General features: G+C 40.0%; 2 protein-coding genes across 2 annotated transcripts; both read right to left on the reverse strand.

Moving 5' to 3' along the window:
• Window positions 1–2,684: 2,684 nt before the first annotated feature.
• arfrp1 (ADP-ribosylation factor related protein 1) lies at window positions 2,685–6,891 on the reverse strand. The gene is made up of 7 exons (XM_074672991.1): window positions 6,577–6,891; window positions 5,688–5,775; window positions 5,519–5,601; window positions 5,283–5,364; window positions 3,519–3,589; window positions 3,335–3,435; window positions 2,685–3,176 (listed from the first exon to the last, which is right to left on the reverse strand). Exons 1-7 carry the CDS (start codon window positions 6,667–6,669, stop codon window positions 3,089–3,091), a joined length of 606 nt encoding a protein of 201 aa, XP_074529092.1. The 5' UTR covers window positions 6,670–6,891; the 3' UTR covers window positions 2,685–3,088.
• A 1,288-nt stretch (window positions 6,892–8,179) lies between these two features.
• On the reverse strand, window positions 8,180–13,040 carry LOC141793094 (chitinase-3-like protein 1). The gene is made up of 12 exons (XM_074673453.1): window positions 12,864–13,040; window positions 12,384–12,528; window positions 12,276–12,302; window positions 11,937–12,141; window positions 10,923–10,976; window positions 10,666–10,831; window positions 10,422–10,540; window positions 10,157–10,253; window positions 9,514–9,696; window positions 9,324–9,440; window positions 9,109–9,241; window positions 8,180–9,034 (listed from the first exon to the last, which is right to left on the reverse strand). The coding sequence occupies exons 2-12, from the start codon at window positions 12,427–12,429 to the stop codon at window positions 8,694–8,696; spliced, it is 1,488 nt and encodes a 495-aa protein (XP_074529554.1). The 5' UTR covers window positions 12,430–12,528; window positions 12,864–13,040; the 3' UTR covers window positions 8,180–8,693.
• Between the last annotated feature and the right edge of the window lie 4,217 nt (window positions 13,041–17,257).

Raw genomic sequence — 17,257 nt, forward strand, 5'->3', positions numbered from 1 at the left:
GCCAGACTTCATGAAGAGAGGAAACGATACTTAAAGTGTGTGTGTGTGTGTGTGTGAGAGAGAGAGAGGTCAGACCATCAGAGAGAGATCGAACAGGTTTGTTTACAGGTGGATTAAACCAGCCTCTGGTATTATGTGTGTACAACAAGATGAATCACATCTAATCACCGTTAATCTGGTTTAATCTGTGAGCTGACCTGATCAGGCTCCTCTTCACATTTGAGAAAGACTCAGAACACATCCTGAACCCCTGAGCCGCCTGGGGCCCAGATTATCGTCCCCAGAGAGAGGTCAGTCCTTGGACCTCTAGAGAAACCCCTCAGACCAGATCCTGATAAATCCGATCCTTCCCCTACAAGTGCATTAGTCATGGGACACAATCCAGGTCTAAGGAACATGTATAACAACACTGCTCAGATTACGCACCTGAACACAGGATATAGGGAGATTATAGCAGATTATAATCTCTGAGGTTCTATCAGATTATAAACTCACAGTTTCTATAAAATTATAAACTGTGAGGTTATATGGGATTATAATCTCTTGGGTTATATTAGGCTATAAAATCTGGGGTTATGTCAGGTTATGTGAGATTATAATCTATAAATTTTTATCCAATAGAAACTGAAATTATATCAGATCACAAACTGTGAGGTTATGCTAGATTAAAATCTTTTATCTTTTATTAGATTATAAACTCTGAGCTTCGAATAGATTATAGTATCAGAACTTCTTTTTGATAAATAACTAAGATTATCTCAGATTATAAAATCTGGGATTATCTGATTATTAATTCTATGGTTAGGATAATCTCTTTTCTTTTTCAGATTATAAACTCTATAGTTTACTCAGATTATTGACTCTAAAGCTACATAAGACTTTAGTTTTTGGGTTTTTTATTTGAATATTAACTCTTAAATTATGTCAGATTTTAATTCTAAGGTTATGCTAGATTATAATCTCCAATCTGTTATAAGAATAAACTCTGAGGTTTAACCAGACTTTAATCTTTTATCTTTTATTAGATTATAAACTCTGAACTTTTATATGATTACAATATCAGAACTTCTATTCAATAAATAACTCTAAGATTATCTCAGAGTATAAAATCTGGGATTATATGATTATTAATTCTATGGTAAGGATAATCTCTATCCTTTTTTAGATTATAAACTTTAAAGTTATATCAGATTATAATCTCTGAGTTTTTGTTAGAGATTATAATAATGTAACACTAATATAGATAAATCTATAATCTGGGTTTTTAGTGGAATATAAACTCTGAGGTTATATGGGATTATAATGTCTTGGGTTATATTGTGTTATAAAATCTTGGATTATATCAGGTTATATGAGAATATAATCTCTGAATTTTAGATTCAATTATTGACTCTAAAGCTACTTAAAACTATAATCTCTGAATTTTTTATTTGAATATAAACTCTAAAATTATATCAGATTATAAACTGCGAGGTTATGTCAGATTATAATCTCCGATCTTTTATCAGAATAAACTCTGAGCTTCTATTAGATTATAATATCAGAGTTTATATTACATAATAAATTCTTTGATTATCTCAGATTATAAAATCTAGGGTTGTCCAGATAATAATCTCTGAGTTTTGTTAGAGATTATTACAATATAATACTAATATAGATTAGTCTACAATCTGAGTTTTTAGTGGACTATAATCTCTAAATTTTTATAAGAATATAACCTCCAAGTTTATGTGTTTATAAATTTTGAGGTTTATATTAGATTATAATCTCTGGTCTGTTAGAAATTATAATCTGATGTAGCTTTATAGTATATATTCTGAGTTTTTAGTGGAATATAAACTCTGCAGTTGTATTAGACTATAATCTGAGTTTTTACGAGTTTAAAAATTTTGAGGTTTATATTAGATTATAATCTCTGGTCTGTTATTAGATTATAAACCCTGAAGTTATATCAGATTATAATCCCTGGGGTTTTGTCAGAGGCTTTTTTGACCAGAGTAAAAGAGGAAGCTGGTCCTCATCTGACCCCGTTTGCTCTTTAAACATGTTTGCAAAACAAACCAGCCCCATGTGTAAACTTCCCCTGTGTGTGTGTGTGTGTGTGTGTGTGTGTGTGTGTGTGTGTGTGTGTGTGTGTGTGTGTGTGTGTGTGTGGATCGCTCCATCACGCCCCAGTGAGTGTTTCCATAGTGAGATTTTGTGACGTCAGATGATTTCAAACACTCTGAGCCTGAACACGTTGAAAAATAAGTTTCACTCTGAGTCTGTTTGGATTAATTTCGACTGGATTTCCCATCATGCACCTGGGGAGACATGCAGTAACAGTAGATCAGGAGCAGCTTGTGTCCCTGCTGTGTCTGTGTTCAGCAGTTTATCTCTACTCCTTGCGTAGACCTTCAACTTTACATCTCTAAACCCTCCTCCTCCTCCTCCTCCTCCTCCTCACCCTGACTGAAGGTCTGAACAGTCGTTAAACCCACTCCTCGCCGTGACCATCAGGTCATGTGACACATTTTTACTGCTGTACTTTTCAGCTATCTTCTCACCTGAGAGGACTTGAACTGCAGGAGTCAGAGGTCTGTGTCTGAGAGAAGACCCACCCCACAGCGCCCCCTGCTGTTCACATTCACCGTGAACAGTTTGACACACAGAGGCTTCAGTCCGTCTGAACTCTTCAAGAATAAAACTGATTTATTTTAATACTGTGAACAACCCAAACTGGAATAAGTGAAGTAACATCATGATGCTGATCAGGAGAAGTCACAGGTGGAGCGTCATCAGGTGTGTTGTGTTCAGAGGAGTCAGGAAATCTGCCCGCTGAGTCTGTGACCCTCACAGTCCAGAGCAAAGAGGGTCCACCATGAAACCTAATGAATCTAAAGATCTGAGACCAGGCTCAGGCTGCAGGGTCAGGGTGAGGAGAGACCTGACGGTGACCATGTGACCACCAGGCTCCAGTGTAGTGTGTTTCGCTCAGAGACGTCCAATCAGAGCACACGGATGGAGAGAGTCTGTGTGCTGAAGCTCTGAGAGGATCAGCGACAGGAGGAGGACATGTCCACGTCCTCTCAGTCCCATCCGGGTCCTCCTATGTGATGTCCTTCTGCCGGGGCGGTCTGTGGATGTTTCTCACCACGCACTTCACCATCCACTCGATGCCCTCGTTCACGCCGTCCCTGCAGAGAGTCACATGTTAGACCGGCTCCACGAGAGGAAGATCTTCAACTACAGCTCATGTGTTCATGTCACCTTTCAAACACGCTAACATGCTAACATGCTAACACACAGCTGACAGACTAATACCACAGAGTCTAATGATGGCGCCAGAGCTCACCCTGTGAGCGCCGTGCACGGCTGCACCAAGCAGTCCCTCTTCCCGATTTTAGGGGCAGAGTCACTGAACGCCGTCTTAATGTCAGGCACAGACAAACAGTCCTGAGGAGAGATGAGACAGAGCAGATGTTATGATACACTGTGTTTGTCTCTGTTTTTGTGTGTGTATATGTGTGTGTACTTACCGGGACATCCTGTTTGTTAGCGAGCACGAGGAGGGGGACGCCTTCCAACGCCTCACTGCTGATCATCTTCTCTGCAGGAGGACAGAGAGCTCTTTTTACCACCACTAATGAACTGTCGTGTAAACTCAGTTTGTAGTTTAGCGTTCAGAAGCTGAGTGGACCGGGTTCCTCACAGCCCGGTGCTCTGAGACGTGTCTGTAACATGTAACGTTAGTGAATCCTGGTTCTGTCCTACCAGAGCTCATCTACCAACTCCAACCTCACCAAGCGTAACATAACCTGGCTCTTCATTTTATTAGCCTTTATAGCCTTTAGCTCGTGGTTTATGTCTCTGTGCTGGCCTTTGGCTTGTGTTTAAGCATTAAGTTTGTGTTTTAGCCTTTAGCTTGAAGTTCACCCTTTAGCTTCTGCTGTGGATTTTAGCTTCTGTTTTAGCCTTTTAGCTCATGTTTTAGTATTAGCTTTGTTTTACCCTTAGGACAATGTTTTAGCTTCTAGTTCATGGTTTTGGCCTGTAACTGATGTTTAAGCCTTAAGCTAGTGGTTTATCCCTTAGCTCGTGTTGTGTTTTGATAATGTTTTAGCTTCTAGCTCATGTTTTTAGCCTGTAACTCAATTTTAAGCGTTGAACTTGTGGTTTATCCTTTAGCCTGTGTCTTAGCCCCTAGCTTGCGTTTTAGCTATAAGCCTGTGGGTTATCCTAACACTTGTTTTTTTAACCTTTAGCCTGTGTTTTAGCCTTCAGCTTGTGTTTTATCTTTCAGTTTGTATTTGTGCCTTTAGCTTCAGTTTTAGCCTTTTGCTAATGATTTAGCCTTACACTCATGTTGTGGCCTTTTGCTCTTGGTTTTATCCTTTAGCCTGTGTGCTAGCCTTTAGCTTGTGTTAAAGCATTAAGCTTGTAGTTTATCCTTTAGCTTCTGTTTCAGCCTTTAGCTCATGTTTTAGTCTTTAGCTCAAGTTTTAGCCTTATTTATCGTTTATTCTATAGCCAGTTTTTAAGCCTTTAGCTTTGTTTTACCCTTAGGATAATGTTTTAGTCTTAAGCTAGTGGTTTATTCCTTAGCCTGTGTTTCATCCTTCAGCTCATCTTTCAACCTTTAGCTTATGTTCTATCCTTTAGGTTGTATTTAAACATTAGCTTGAGTTTTAGCATTTTTCTTGCAGTTTATCCTACAGACCGTATTTTAGCATTTGGCTCGTGTTCAAGCATTAAGCTTGTTGTTTAGCCTTTAGCCTGTGCTCTATCTCTCTCGTGCTTTTCTTTCTTCTGCTCTTCTGTCCTTTTTCTGTCTGACAGTTAGGCTCCAGTGTCCACCATCACTACAAAATTAATCACAGAAATCGTTTTCAGCAGAGAAAAACACAGATCTCTCTTTTCCCTACTGAACTTCATCGGCCGGTGTGGCGTTGTCATGGAGACTGCTACATGACATAAATCAAACCGGTCCTGTCCAGCCTGCTTAGGTATCTGGGAAATAGCGATCAGGTGTATATATTTAGAAGAGAGACTTCACCTCACCGGGGAGGAGATATCTGCTCTGCCCTCAGCGTTCCTAAAGAGACACGATCTCTGTGCTATAACCTGTTTCAGAGGTTTGACAGACGTCCCGTGGGTGATGCTCGGAAATGTAAGGAATGATATCTTACAGTAAGGTTAGGTTTCCTGCTCAGATTGTGATCTCTGCACATCCTCTGGTTCGTATTAGCAGAATAAACCCAACACGGACTCTGTTCAGTCCTGACAAATGTTGAGATTCTCACCGAACGCCTCCTTTGACTCCGACAGACGCTCCTCATCCGTGGAGTCGATCACGTAGATGACTCCGTGAGACTCAGCGTAGTACTGGCGGACAAAAACAAAGACATCAGAGCTGAGACAGAGATTATTTAACCGTTCTGTTTCATACTTCTATCAAACTCCAGTGTGAAGTCTGTATTTGTTTGTCCTTGAACTGATAAACTAAATGTTAACCATAGTCTCTCTGTTTGTGACTCACTTTGTCCCACAGAGACTGCAGCTCCTCCTGACCGCCCAGATCCCAGAACATCAGCCGAGCTTTCCCCACATCGATCGTCCCGACTGTGGAGCCACAGAGACCGGAGAGGTGTTACAGAGCAGAGACACACCTGAGACAGGTAGATATGAGACGAAAGAGACACACTCACTGTTCAGACCCACTGTGGTGGTGATCTTTGATAAATTCATCCCCTTGTAGTTTTTACTGAACCGGGTTTTTGTCTGTTCCAGAAACGTCTGCAGAGAGAAGAGCAGAGAGATGTTTAAGGCTGCGCAAACAAACGGAAATAAAGAAAATCAGCAGATTGAGGGAACAACAGGGACATCAGATGTTTATTACTAGATCTGTGCTACACCGGGAGACAAAAACAGTCCTGACACCTCACTGACTTCACATTACTACATGAAAGGAGGAAAGTGAGCAGCCCTGAGAAGCTGCTTGGTGCAAACATGTGTCAAAATATTAGCCAAGATAAGTCAATCTGCAGAGCAAACAGAAAAATCACAAATCAAACAACAAATGGAGCTCAAACTGACTTTAACCTGCTCACAGTTACATGAATTGTGCTTTAAAAACAAAACTAGACTGAACAGCAAGCTTGTTTTGGTCACTTTTTTATGAACAAAACATTTAAAATACATCAAATGCTGTGATCAACTTATGTTTACATTTTAATCATTTTCATAGGGTTTTTTTGGGTTTTGTTTTCGTCTTTTTTATGAGAGCTTAAAAATATTTTTTGCGCAATCAACCGTATATTACGGTAAATTTTTAATTATGCAAAGTGCTGGGGCCGTAATGACACGAGCAGACACGCGCTAGAACCCAGCTGCTAGCTTGGATCTGAAAACATTACAGACCGTGTTTGCGGCACAGAGATTAGCCAAACACACAGTCCTACATTAACCACGCTGTCACACAGTCACAGGTGAAGGGGTGAAAGGATGAGAGGATGAAAGCAGAACTATCTGAACCATCTAAGCTCCAAACGGACCAGTCTGACCTGCTGGTCTACACCCGAACCGGGGCTAACTCACCGTCTTTCCCGCGTTGTCCAGTCCCAGGATGAGCACACAGTATTCATCTTTCTGGAACATGTATTTATATAACCCTGATAACAGAGTATACATGTCTGAGTGTAAACAGAGCCTGCTAACAGGCTCCCCGACCGAGCTCGACCTACAGGTAACACACCTGAGGCTCCATGACGACGAAGACTAAAACAGGAGGACACAACAACCCGCTGAGCTCAGAATAATTCTCTAAAAGTCGTTTTTAAAGTTCATTTTCTGCATAAAAGATCAGAAACGCAGTAGCGGAGATACGTGGAACCGAGACAGGAAGTGCGGTGAGAGGAATTGTGGGTAATGTAGGAGCTGTTGTTTGTTTGCCTTCCCCGCTGAAAGGCTTGGCACCCGGAGAAAACTACATTTCCCAGAAAAGACTTCAGGCCTTCGGACTCTGTCTCCAAACATATTTTTTTGGTCTTTTTAAAATAAAATTTGATTTTACTTCTGATTTTGATTTCGTTCGTTTAATTCTACCGAAATTTCACCTCTTTTTTATTTCATTAAAACCATTTGTTTTTTTTTGTTTTTTTTTAATTTTTCTTATTACACTTCCCTCTAATAACACTTTTTTGTCTTTATTTTAATTCCATATGAATTTATTTCTCTTTTTATTTTATTTTTTAATTTTGATTCCATATATTTTAATCTTGTTTATGTTTTCGTTATTTCAATTTCATTTAATTATTTTAATTTTGTTTTGTTATTTAAATTCTATATGTTTTTTTTTCTTTTTTTTCAGGTTTGTTTCTGATTTCTTTGATTTAATTCCGTTTCATTATTTTAATTTTGTTTTGTTATTTTAATTTCATTTTATTGTTTTTTTTGTTTGTTTTTTTTTTTTTGTTGTTTGAATTCCATATAATGTATTTTTGTTTGTCTGTTTTTTTTTCCCATCATTTTAAATGCTATTATTTTGGGGGACTTTTTTCAGTTTTTCTTGTTTTAATTCCATTTAATTTTTTTTTTGTAACTTTGATTCCATTTCATTATTTTAATTTTGTTTTGTTATTTATATTTCTTTCATTATTTTATTCTAGTCTGTTTTTTGAATTCCATTTAATTATTTTTGTTTGTCTGTTTTTTTTGTCCATCATTTATAATTGTATATTTTTTGGGGCTTTTTTCATTTTTTGTTGTTGTAATTCCATTTAATTTTATTTATGTTCAGTATTTAGTTTTTTGAGTATTTGAGTATTAGTGAGGTGGTGACATTTGGGAATTAAGAGTTAAACTTCCTTTACTCCCATAAGGGCCCCTGACAAAAATAAACAAATTAATTAATTAATTAATTAAAAAAATAACAATAAAAAAAACAACCATTTAAATTTGAACCTCAGTCCTTTAGTGGTCAAAGAAAATGTATAAACCAGACATTAAACACAGAACTGTTGTTTAACTGCTGGTAAGAGATGTAGGTGTGTGCCACCCCCAGCAATGCTTTAGTTAAAAGAAGTTGTGAAAAAAAGCAAAAATACACGGAATGTGCAATGAAAAAAAAGTTCATTTACAGAAAGGTAGAGAATGAAGTTTTCTTCATTATTTTTCATTATTTCGTACACATTATGGGAAAAGCTTGGCTGTGATAAGTTGTAAAGTTGTCAGCGATGGATGTTGAGTGTCACAGAGCCTGAAGCTATGAAATCCATCAGATCAGACTCTGACAGCTCTGCTGATGCACACCTACAGGTGAGTGCCACATACACCTGACTGCTGACACCCACAGGGACCCATCACTGCACCAACAGGGCTAACCAGTTTACATTCTGTACATGATGTTCATCAGGACATCTATGCAGCAAATCCAGGTCAGAGTGCAGCCGATCCTTACTGTGAGGTAACTTCAATAAAAAACGGAAACTTTATTTAACATAAGTGGCATGAAGTAACAGTTTGTTACACGCAGAATGCACAGGATGGCTGTGTTTACACGTGTTCACACTCAGCGTGACGTGTCAGCAGCAGAGATGCTTCAAAGCTTCTCCTCTCACAGTTTATCTCACAAGTCCAGGTCGAGCCGTAGATCTGCAGCTTCAGGTTTCATTTCATCATGTTTCTAACAGGAAGTCTGTGTGTGATGAGCGGCCTCAGCTGACGCTCCACAGCCTGAACACAGAGAGCAGACTGGATGAGACTAAGCTGAGCGAGGCTGTGGACGTCCAGGAGCTGCTACTGCTGCTGCTCTGCGTCTCCGGGCTGTGACACTTTGTGACGTACGTCCTCCTGTGGACACACCTGTACGCAAAGTGAGGACGCCCTGACCTCAGGTACAGCCCGTCCGCTCTGTGAGAGCAGAACCTGCTGTCAGGAAACAGCACCGTGATGTTCAGGGAGCAGCTGGAGGAGGAGGTGAGGGGCTCCTGGGTGGACGGAGAGGAGGAGGAGGAGGAAGGAGGCGCAGTGGGAGGTGTTGGCTCTGTCGTCCAGTCTGTGAAAAAGAAAGAGGATGATGTCAAACCTTAGAGACGAGCCCAGCGCCGCCTCATGTTGTGACGTCCTCACCTGTCCTCAGCCTGTGTCTCAGGTGTGAGATCAGAGGATATTCACCCTGATCACAGAACTGTCCTGAGAAGTCGTCCATGTCCAGAGTCCAGACCGCAGCTCCTCCCAGCCCCCTGCTCCTCAGGTAGTCCACCTGGAAGACCGACACAGGTGAGGAGAGCTGCTGACACACACACACACACACACACACACACACACACACACTCAGAGTGTACCTTAGCACTGTAGCTCCTCTGGTTATCAAAGCCAACCCACTCAGAACCTTTCACAGCAAAGGGAACCTTCTGAGCCTGGACCCACTGAGTCCAGGATCCTCTGAGGAAGGAGCAGGTCTGAGGAAAACCAGCAGAGTCAGACGACAGCTTCACCTGCTCCACAAACCCAACCCGCTCTCCCTGTCGTTACCTCGTAGTGAGACCAGACCCCGCTCTGCTGGGTGTAGGGCCCCGGGCTGGCAGGGCCGCTCACAGGGGCCCCGATGCCCGCTGCTGGACCGGACAGCGAGAAGGAGCGAGCGTGAGTGGGGAAACCCAACAACAGCTTCTCTGCAGGGACGCCACGCTGTATCCAGGCTGTCACCACGCCATCCTGACAGAGGGGGGGGTCACAACACAATCTGAACACATCCACACTCACTGAACCATCAGTAACTGACCGTGATTGGCCTCTAGGGGGCAGCAGAGGGTTGGAAATGAAACCTGAAGAAACATGGCTGAATATGAAAACAGAGACCAGAGCGTGTTCCTGTCTCTGCTCTGTCAGCTGAGAATTATTTAAAGTAATTACAAAATAATTTACACAATTCATCAGTTTTTAATGTTGATGAAAAAAAAATCTGTTTATTTCTGTTAATATAAATAAAGTTTTGATTTTTTTTTTATGTGGCTTCAATTAAAAGTTCAAATGTTTATCTAAAGTACATAGATAACATAAAAAATATTTATTTTATTATAAGTTTAATTGAAGCTGTTATTATAAATAAAGTTTTGATTTAAATAAAGTTTCATTAAGGCTGTTCTTATAAATAAAGTTTGGTTTGAATCCTTACGACGCTGGAGTTGGTGTGTGAGTAGAGCGGACTGTGATGAGCCGTCACTCCGTCTTCAGTCAGGTCAAAGGTCCTCACACTGAGGAAGTCAAGGTACCTGACACACACATACACACACACACACACACACACACACACACACACACACACACACACACACACACACACACACACACACACACACACACACACACACACACAGCTCAGATAGGAAAGTGGAGGTCGTATCAAAGCGTTAACTTAAGTTTCTGATTCTGAGTCTTACTTTGAAAGGTCGCTGAGGTCATTTCCTGTATCGGACAGATGTGTGTGTGCTGTGATGGCTGCAGAGAGGATGAGCCGTGTGTGTCCTTCGCTGTCAGCTTTAAAGTCCTCTGACAGCTCCTACACACACACACACACACACACACACACACACACACACACACAGAAAGAGAAACAGTGTGTTTGGCTCCTGGAAAGTCAAACTTAATGGATTAAAAAAAGCGAAATGTCTTCGTTGAGCGAACCTGACAGAGCATCCTGAACCTCTGTGTGTCCTCAGGTGAACCCTCTTCGGATCCAGGATCAGCCAAGTCCAGATCCAGACCATCAAACCCGTGAGTCCTCAGGAGCTTGATGGAGGACTGGATGAAGGTCTGACGGAGAGCAGGAGAAGACATCATGGCAGAGAACCTGCAGAGCATGATGGGAAAACTGTCAGTCCTCTGCGACTGAAGCACTTAGGGAGGTCAAAGGTCAGAGGTCAAAGGTCAGAAACACTCACTGAGCTCGGTCTCTGTCCGTCCGGAGCGACAGTAACGTCTTCAGTCTGTGGTTTCTGTTCAGAGAACAAACACCAACATGAGAGCTCAGGTCAGCTGGTCCAAGAACCAATCAGAGACAACCAATCAGAGACAACCAATCAGAGCCAACCAATCAGAGACAATCACATAGTGTCAACCAATCAGGGGCAACATATCAGGGACAACCAATAAGGGACAACCAATCAGGGTCAACCAAATAGGGTCAGCCAATCTGGGGCAACCAATCAGAGAAAACCATTCAGAGACAACCAATCAGAGACAAACAATCAGGGACAACCAATCAGGGTCAACCAAATAGGTACAGCCAATCTGGGGCAACCAATCAGAGAAAGCCATTCAGGGAGCAACCAATCAGAGATACCAATCAGGGACAACTATTCAGAGGGAACCAATCAGAGACAACCAATCGGAGACAACTAATCGATGGGCAACCAATCAGGGGCAACCAATCAGGGACAACCAACCAGGAGCAACCAATCAGGATCAACCAATCAGAGACAACCAATCAGAGACAATCAAATAGGGTCAACAAATCAGGGGCAACATATCAGGGACAACCAATCAGAGAAAAACTAATCAAGGAGAACCAATCATAGAAAACCAATCAGAGACAACTAATCAGGGAGAACCAATCAGGTTGAACCAATCAGAGACAACCAATCAGAGACAACCATGTAGGGAGAACCAATCAGAGAAAAACCAACTAGTGACATCTTATCAGGGGCAATAGATCACAGACTACCAATCAGGGAAAAACCAATCAGAGACAACCACTCAGAGAAAACCAATCAGAGACAACCAATCAGGGGCATCTAATCAAAGGCAACCAATCAGCGGCAACCAATTAGGGACAACCAATCAGGGGCAACCAATCAGAGAAAACCAATTAGGGATGAACACACAGACATCTCCCTGTGGTGTTAGAGTCCAGGTGCTGATCCAACCCGTCTCCTGGACCCGTGTGATCCTGTTACCTTCTCTTTAAGCTGGTGAAGGACCTGTAGACGCTTCCCTCGTTCCACTCAGACTTCTCCAGCTCGCTGTCGTGGTTGATGATGGCGAAGGAATAGATCAGGTGAGTACAGAGCAGAGGGTCGATGTTCTCAGGCAGGTATCTCCCCACACCTGTCCTGTAGCAGGACATGTTGGAGAAATAACACACCAGCTTGGCTGTGGCTGCTGCTGAGAAACACATGAGGAGGAGGAGGAGGAGGAGGAGGAGGAGAAGAGGAGGAGGAGAGGAGGAGTGCGGTCTGTCAGACAGAACTCAGACTGTAAATCAGGATCAGTGTCTGTGAATCAGAGATTCTCACCGAGCTGGACCAGGAGCTGCAGAGCCGCTGCAGGAGGAAAGACTCAGAGTTAGATTCATTCGTTCATCGACACAAAGATCCAGAAATAAAGGATCTGAGAGTCCTCACCCAGGATCCCTGCAGCGCTCATCTCAGCGGCGTGAGCTGCTCTCATGGCGTCTGAGCTCAGACTGAAGGAGGAGCAGGAGGCGAAGCCGCAGCTCGTCTTACTGAGAGTCACATGGTGTCAGGTTCATTTACATCATCCTCACACCTTCAGCTCACAAACAGCAGGCCCAGAACAACACAGTGTCATCATCCTCACCATCATCATCATCATCATCATCATCATTATTAAACTACGTGATCATCATCAGAGAGGAGGAAAACTCAGATCTTCATGAAGAGCCTGAAACCAGTGACGCAGACTCGTTTTTAATAAAAATCTGTATTTTCAGATTTTCATTCAGGTGTCATCAGTTTGATTAATGTGAACATGTTTTGATAAGTGTTGTGTTTAAAGTGTTTTTCTGAAGTTTTTCCGTCTGAACAGGATGAACCGGATCATAGCTGCTCTTCATTTCAGCCTGACCCACTTTAAACTCTCACCTCGAGCCTTTTTTTAACATGAAACCCGGAGCTGAGGCCGGACCTGGGACCTTCAGAGAGCTTTAATATCTGTTAATGTGAAGCTGATCTGTGAGCGAACAAAGAGGCTGTCAGGAGGAGTTTCAGGACCTGCAGCAGGGGCAGACCAGGACGCTCAGACCTCCAGATCTGGATCCGGTAGACTGTAAAAAGTGATTTTGGATATTTGTTGTTGTGACAATTAATTTAAGTCAGTTTGACCAAAGATCACTGAAGTTCACATGAATCAGAAATGCAACTTGACAATGACTGTATTTGGGTGGGAGTGGGAATAAAACATTTCTCTGTGAATGTTGCCCAGGTGCATTGTGGGCATTTTTGAAGTTTACTGCAAAAAACTAAACAGAAACCTTATCAAGTGTTGTTCTCTTATTTCAGTAGAAAATGTCTTTTTAGACTTAACATGAGTCCAGAAAAACATCTTGTTTAAAGTTACTTGAAGACAAAAATTAGGTCTGAATTGCTTGTGACTAATTAAAAAAATAAATCTGCCAATGGAACAAGAAAAAAATCTTGTATTAAGACATTATTCTAGTTTCAAGCAAATTTTCAAGCAAATTTGTCATGACATAACAGTTTTTTTTTTTTAATTACTTACAGCAATTCAGACTTCATTTTCGTTCTGATGCTGAGCAACAATCAGGTTGTGAATGTCTTCAGAGAGCTCTTTGCCTTTACCCATCATGAGGTGTGTGGTATTTAACTGCTTGGTGAAAAAACACCTTTTTTATAGGACCATCAATTTGCTCTAGCCCAGCTGATGTTGGTTTGCACTAATTGGAAGTTCAAGTAATAATTACTGACAGATTTCAGGTGGTATGGTGCATTTCCTTGCCACATATTAAATCTAAACTGTCTTGCAGCATTTCAGTTCTGGTTAAAGCAAAGCATGTCCTAGATCATAAATCACTCTATATGCTGTACAATTCACTGATTCTTCCGTATTTAGAGTACTGTATAGAGACATGGGGGAACACATACAAATCTGCACTTCAGCCACTTTTCATACTACAAAAAAGAGCAATGAGAATTATTCACAGGGTTGATTATGGGGCACACACAAATGACTTATTCTGGAAGTCTAAAACTCTAAAACTGTTTGATTTGGATGAGCATAAAACAGCCCAAGTTTTATATAAAGCAAGTAACTATCTGCTACCAATAAATATACAGAGAATGTTTCATGAAAGAGAGCAAGGCTATGATCTGAGAGAGAAATCAAATCTAAAGGTTGGCAGAGCTCGCACAGCAAAGAAAAGTTTCTGTATCACCATTTACGGAGTAAAACTGTGGAATAAATTGAGCACTGAAATCATTTCAAGTATAATTCTGTTTAAAAAGTGACATAAAGAAACGATTCTCCAGAGGTGCATTCAATAACTTACACAAGATCTTCGCTCGCTAATTGAATTAAAATGTGGCAGGAAATGACACATAGTGTAATGAAGGAATGAAATAAATATTCCTTTTGTTTTGTGTAATTAAATTAATTGGAACATATTAATAAGTAAGATTAAAGGGGTAGTATTAGATAAGTTTCATACTTCTTCCTACTCCCTTTCACTCATGTAAACATTTTTTTTTTTTGTGCACTTATTTCCTTATGTATGTATGTATGTATGTATGCATACATCTGTGCTTTATTTATCTTTTTTTAATTTTATTTTTGTACATTGTTGTTTACGTGATCGAAATCAATCAATCAATCAAAGTATACAGCCATTCTATGGTGTGTTCAATACTTTTTTCCTGTGTTATCGTACTTAATTCACCATAATCATTATTTATGGACCTGAACGTTGTGATTTCTTTTCATGTGTGGATTATTTGAGTTAATACCAATGTCTGGGAGACATTTTGTTTGAATTGCAGCTTTGGAAATTAAAGTAATGAGAAAAAAAAATGACGCATTCAACTGTTTGTCATTTCCTATTGTCAATGAATTTCATTTGAGTGAATGACCTTTTGTATCCATCAATGAGTAACATTAGAAAAAAACTTGCACTTTTTGATCTTGAAAACAGTTTTCTTCAGTACACGGTCACAAGTTACTGTATATCTAATTGGAAATTTCAACAGTAAAATCCTGTGATTTTTAAATTACACTGTAAAATAACAGTAGACTACTGTCAAACCTGCTGGTGGTGTTTTGTAACCATGAGTGAGGAGGAAACATACCCCTTTTCCACCAGTGCTCATTCGGTGCTAGTGCTTAGTTGGTTCAAATCACGGTCTTTCTAAGAACCGGTTTTGTTTTGATTTGATTCGATTTGATTTGATTTGATTTATTTCGGTCAATTTAACAGTGGAAAATAAATACTGAAAGTAGAAAAATACAAAGGCACAAAAACAAACAGAAAATGATCGAGCCGTCAAAAAAAAAAAAAAAAAAAAAAAAAAAAAACAGAGACCAACCGAAAAGGTGTAGGCTGAAGCAGAGCTTATAACGCCTACCCTTATCTCAAAAAGTAAAAAAGAATGAAAAAAGAAAAAGATAAATCAATAAATAAATATATATATACATATTCATATGTACATACACATATACATACTCTCTCGCTCGTTCAAAAATAGGAACAATATGATATCTTCAGTATAATTATCTAAATAGCGTTTTGGACTACATCCATGTATACGTACACACATCCGAGTACACAAATATACATATTTATATGAAAATATATGAACTTAAGCATAAATATGTACAATGTACAAAATATTATATACAGGCATATAAAGAAATATGTATATAAATACATACAATTACATACATACATAAATACATATGAAACAATAATAATTATAATAATAATTATAACAGTAATTATATTGATATGTAAGTATAGTATTCATAGTGCAAGTCTAACATGTTTATATAAAAGATGCACACATTGCTATACATATTTATATATATATATATATATATATATATATATATATATATATATATATATATATATATATATACATATATATACACATATATATACATATATACACACACATACATACATACATACATACATATATATATATATACACACATACACATAAATATACATACATATACACACATACATACATACACATACATATGTAGCCATATATACACTCTCATGTTATCAGATATATACTCTCCATATCAGACAGTTAATATGAGATAAATAAGATTTAAAGGCACTTAGATATTCAGAATAATAGGCATATACGCTTGACATGAGCGACACAAGTTTTCTACAACACACTGAAGTGTTATTTATATGACATATGAATAATGGAATATTTTTGTAATTATGGAAAATTATTATTGTATTGATCATATAAATAGGTTACATTTTTTTATATATAAGTTTAGTGAGCATAGTTCAATTCTTAGTACTATCTATGTTTTCTATAGAGCCACGGAGGTGCCACGTCATTGTGTCACCAAAAAACATCAGTATGTCACTCCATACATAACCGCTCGGGGCGGGGCAGCAGCAGTAGTGGCTACGGACACATGGCGCGGGAGGTGGCGTAAAGTTTGCCCTAGGAAAACTTACAACTAGGCGAGAGATTAATCTTAGGCTGTATTCAGAGCAGAAAAGTCCTTTGGTCCACTTGTTTGGTCCGGACCAAAAGCAGACTTTATTTTTTTGGTTTGGTGTGGTTCGTATTCAGATTGTACTTTTATCAAGTGGACTATATTCTGTAAACACATCCAGGTGTGTGAGGATCAGTGCTCTCATTGGACAGCACTGACAAAGGGCGGCACACAGAGTACAGACCTGGAAATGGAGGTAAACGTGTGTTTGTGCTCTTATTAGAGCTGCTAAATCATTTTCAGTTTCAAGAGCAGCTCCTTCAAAGCAGCTTAACAACACCGTTTACAATTTAGGAACAGGAAGACCAATGATCGCAGCAAGGAGGCGCTATGCTCTGCGTGTCCTGACCTACAACATGCTAGCAACAGAAGATGGAGGATCAGGTATGAACCAAAGACGGTTAGGTTACGGTGGCTTTATAGGCCCAAAAGGCGCATGTATCCTGTAGTTAGTTCAGATGGACCTTGGTTTGTATTCAGACCTGCACCAGAGAACCACGAACCGCTCCAGAGTTCGTTTGGAAGCGGACCGAGACCACCTCAAAAAGTGGGTCTGGGTCCGGTTGTTTGGTCCGCACCAGGGTTGGTTTGTGTCTATTCACACCTGCATGAAAAGTCTGCACCAGCATGGGAAACCAACCCTGGTCCATTTAAAGTGGACCAAACAGTCCAGGTCTGAATTACATCACTTGTTTCTGATTCACTTTGTTTCTGATGCTTGTCATGGTTTGGGTTTTTGGTTTCTGTGTTTCTGGGTTTTCTTGTGTTTCTC

The sequence above is a fragment of the Halichoeres trimaculatus genome, unplaced genomic scaffold (genome assembly GCF_033239565.1).
Source record: "Halichoeres trimaculatus isolate MK-OKI-2021-1 unplaced genomic scaffold, fHalTri1.1 fHalTri1_scaffold_1, whole genome shotgun sequence".
Lineage (NCBI taxonomy): Eukaryota > Metazoa > Chordata > Actinopteri > Labriformes > Labridae > Halichoeres > Halichoeres trimaculatus.

Excerpts from the sequence above, each read along its gene's own strand:
- arfrp1 (XM_074672991.1), bottom strand. The coding sequence starts at position 6,669 with ATGTATACTCTGTTATCAGGGTTATATAAATACATGTTCCAGAAAGAT. Across the intron at positions 5,365-5,518 it reads TGCAGTCTCTGTGGGACAAA|TACTACGCTGAGTCTCACGG; the intron begins GTGAGTCACAAA and ends TTTGTCCGCCAG. Across the intron at positions 3,590-5,282 it reads GGAGTCAAAGGAGGCGTTCG|AGAAGATGATCAGCAGTGAG; the intron begins GTGAGAATCTCA and ends GTCCTCCTGCAG.
- LOC141793094 (XM_074673453.1), bottom strand. The coding sequence starts at position 12,429 with ATGAGAGCAGCTCACGCCGCTGAGATGAGCGCTGCAGGGATCCTGG. Across the intron at positions 10,254-10,421 it reads GACCTCAGCGACCTTTCAAA|GTACCTTGACTTCCTCAGTG; the intron begins GTAAGACTCAGA and ends TGTGTGTGTCAG. Across the intron at positions 9,035-9,108 it reads GAGACACAGGCTGAGGACAG|ACTGGACGACAGAGCCAACA; the intron begins GTGAGGACGTCA and ends TCTTTTTCACAG.